This window comes from Morone saxatilis, unplaced genomic scaffold, assembly GCF_004916995.1.
Source record: "Morone saxatilis isolate NCDOM2014 unplaced genomic scaffold, NCSU_SB_2.0 Contig12, whole genome shotgun sequence".
In the NCBI taxonomy this organism is placed as follows: Eukaryota; Metazoa; Chordata; class Actinopteri; family Moronidae; genus Morone; species Morone saxatilis.
In genome coordinates this window covers 17,133,528-17,136,488 of record NW_023339674.1, presented here as the reverse complement: position 1 = coordinate 17,136,488, position 2,961 = coordinate 17,133,528, and the positions used below count along the sequence as shown (strand labels likewise).

Here is a 2,961-nt window from a genome sequence, read left to right as displayed (position 1 = left end):
AAAAAAAAAAGTCCCACTGATTTCTTTATTTCAAAGGGCTGTGTATTTGTTTAATCAGTCTTAAATGCTCTTTCGAACAACATTAAATCATTCTGGCTCTCTATAGTATTATTTTTTATATACAAGACCTTTAAACATTTAAATTAATATTTGCATGTAGTCCTATATTACACCTTGTAAATGTATGTCTTAGATTTAAGTTGCCTTTTTACTTTTGGTATGAGTACAGAATTTAACCGCAATATTTTGTCTTTTATTATCAAAGTATTTGTACGTGCTTCTGTCTTGTCCCCCACCTCCCCCTTCTTACAATAAATAAAGAAAAAAAGCGTTTGTGTTGCATGTGATCTTCTGACATTAAATAATGGCTGGTGTTAAAATTGTATTTAAGACATTTGAACTGACATCTGAAATCTTTGTGCACAAAATACTCATAACCAGATGCTGTCTATAAGGGAGCTCAGTATTTTTAGCCATGCTAGCAGCCTGGCTCTAGGGATGGCAATATGCAAGTGAAAATTAGATTGTATGAATCTGGAAAATTATTTGAACACACCGGTGCGAGTGACTCTGACTTCAAACTGGGAATGTCCCCGAGGACCCGGTTCCTAACTGGAACTGGTCCAAAACTATTAAAAACCCAGGGTCATTTTAAGGAATGTCTTTTTTTATTTAGATTTTATATTTGCTTACAGGGTATTATTGAGTGACTTTACTGATGAAAACATTGCTGTTACTTATATATATTCTAAAAATATAAGATATATAAATTATATCCTGTTCTGAATGTATTTCTTTATTAATTGCCTTCCTTAATTTCCTTTTTGAGATAATATTTGAAATAATATTAACAATAATAATAAACTATTTCTTTTCCTAATAAAAGTTTCAAGTTTTCACTACAAGTAACTTAAAAACACAGGCACAGAAATAGATCCACTGAGAGGTTTGAAAGGATTCACATTAAAGTACTCCATGCTGTTTGATGAGGCGTCCCTGTCCTTTGTTAGGTCCCAACTTGTTGTGTCTTATGCATACTGTATGCTTTCATTGTTTTAAAAAACTCTATTAATTTAATAAACTTTTTTAGGTTGATGGCACTAGAGCCCCTGAAGGTCTGTTGGTAACTATTAACTGAACTGCCATAACATTTTGTACAAACATTCACGCCCCCCAGAGGATGAATCCTAATGACTTTGTGGACCTTCTGACTTTTGTTTTAGCAGCTTTTACCAATTGGGACCAAAAACCGTAAAATTAAAGTACAGTCCCAACAGCCTCAGTTGTATTTTAGTGCTGGTTAGTAAATGTTACCATGCTCACAGCTTAGTATACCAACTAAACATCAACATGTTACCATTGTCATTATGAGCATGTTAGCATTTAGCTTAAAGAACCATTGCTCCTGAATACCATCACAGAGCTGCTAGTTTGACCACAGACGAACAGTCGTGTTTAAATAGTTCCAGTGTGTATATTTTAATGCTTTGTGGATCATCAGCAGGCTTAAGGCATTGCTCTGTCTTCATACATATACATCACACAATCCACAGTTAGTAATAAATACAGTACAGGTAAAGAGGAAGCAAATATCTGTCCTAACCAACAGGACTCCTGTCTCATATAACCCGACAGGGAGACAGTAGAGGGGCACATTCACAACACACACACACACACAGGTTCATAAAAAAAACTTTGCTTGGCACAATGGAATTACTTGCACCACATTGCAACCGTACAGTTTCAGTTGAGGAACACAAACACTCACAAAACCTATTGCAGAGACTTTGCATACTTTGCTAATGTATCTTTTCACTACTCATTTTCACCCCTCCCCAACCACTGCTCCATTGGTTTTGTCTATAAAGGCAATTACAACACATTATAAGTTTACATTGTACATATCTAGCAATGTCTGCTCATACGGCAGGACACTGGCACAGATAGGCACATAGGTCCATGTGTAAAAGGTAAGAGGCCAGTCGGGCAGGCTGATTTCTGGTCCGTGAAATGCTTCTATTTAGTGTCCGTCTGTAAAATATTCGTTTTTTAACACTCGTCTCATGTTCCCTGATCCAACGCTGTCTGGTTTTGTGTATCAGCTGTACATTTTCATCATTGGTAAATAGAAGCTCCCGGGGCTACTAGTATCACAGATTTAGCACTTTTAAAATCATTTTTTTTAAAATCACAATAATGCGGTTTCAAAATTAAATATCACTCTAGCATGAGAGAATTCAAGGCATCTATATGTTTTTCAAGCAGGTTTTTACATTGTACGTCTGTCACTCCAGTCGCGTCAGCTCTGCACAAAACAATTGGAAAGACTTCAGATGGAGAGCGACCACATGCACGCATGCGCAGCAGATCCCCTCAGTTCATGTTGCTCAGCTGACTGTAGACGTGCTCTAAGATCTGAGAGTAGGCCTGGTCTTTGGGAGCATGGCAACTCAGAGAGCCCTGAGGAAGAAGACAGAAAGTTAGGTCAGCTCGGTCCTGAAAGAGTGAGAATGCCAGGATCATCACCTAATAAAGATTCCAGGGTTCATCCCACCTTGATCTTGTCCATCATGGTCGTATCAGGACACCAGTACTGGCTGAACTGGACGAGGTCGGGAGCTGCCCTGTAGTAGTCAACCAGGAGCATCTGTGGAGGAGATAAACAGACTTTCTTTATAACAATTTACAGTATTTACAATGCAAACTTCTCTGCAGTATTTGAATAGGACTGAGCCTGCAGTATCAGTACCATCTCATTAAGAACATCACTGGTGAGGAAGTTGTCCTGTACGTAGGTGACCTCTACAGCAACTGGGATGCCGTAGTCATTAGGCCGTTGCTGCAGGAAGGCAGATGATGCATGAGTTGAGCTGAAGTGTGTCTGTCTAAATAACATTATCTGAAAAGACTGAACCAAGTAACAAATAACTACGAAACAAGAAGGTGAGTAGTTTTAATTCT

At 38.1% G+C, this 2,961-nt stretch overlaps 1 protein-coding gene across 1 annotated transcript in view; it reads right to left on the bottom strand.

The window, feature by feature from the left end:
- Positions 1-1,429: 1,429 nt before the first annotated feature.
- The window catches only part of mpnd (MPN domain containing), a 6,335-nt gene continuing 4,803 nt past the window's right edge, over positions 1,430-2,961 (bottom strand). The window contains exons 11-13 of the mRNA XM_035652710.1: positions 2,750-2,885; positions 2,555-2,647; positions 1,430-2,460 (exon numbers count right to left, since the gene is read on the bottom strand). Of these exons, the coding sequence (XP_035508603.1) occupies positions 2,374-2,460; positions 2,555-2,647; positions 2,750-2,885 (316 nt within the window). The 3' untranslated portion in view covers positions 1,430-2,373. The remainder of the gene's footprint in view (positions 2,461-2,554; positions 2,648-2,749; positions 2,886-2,961) is intronic.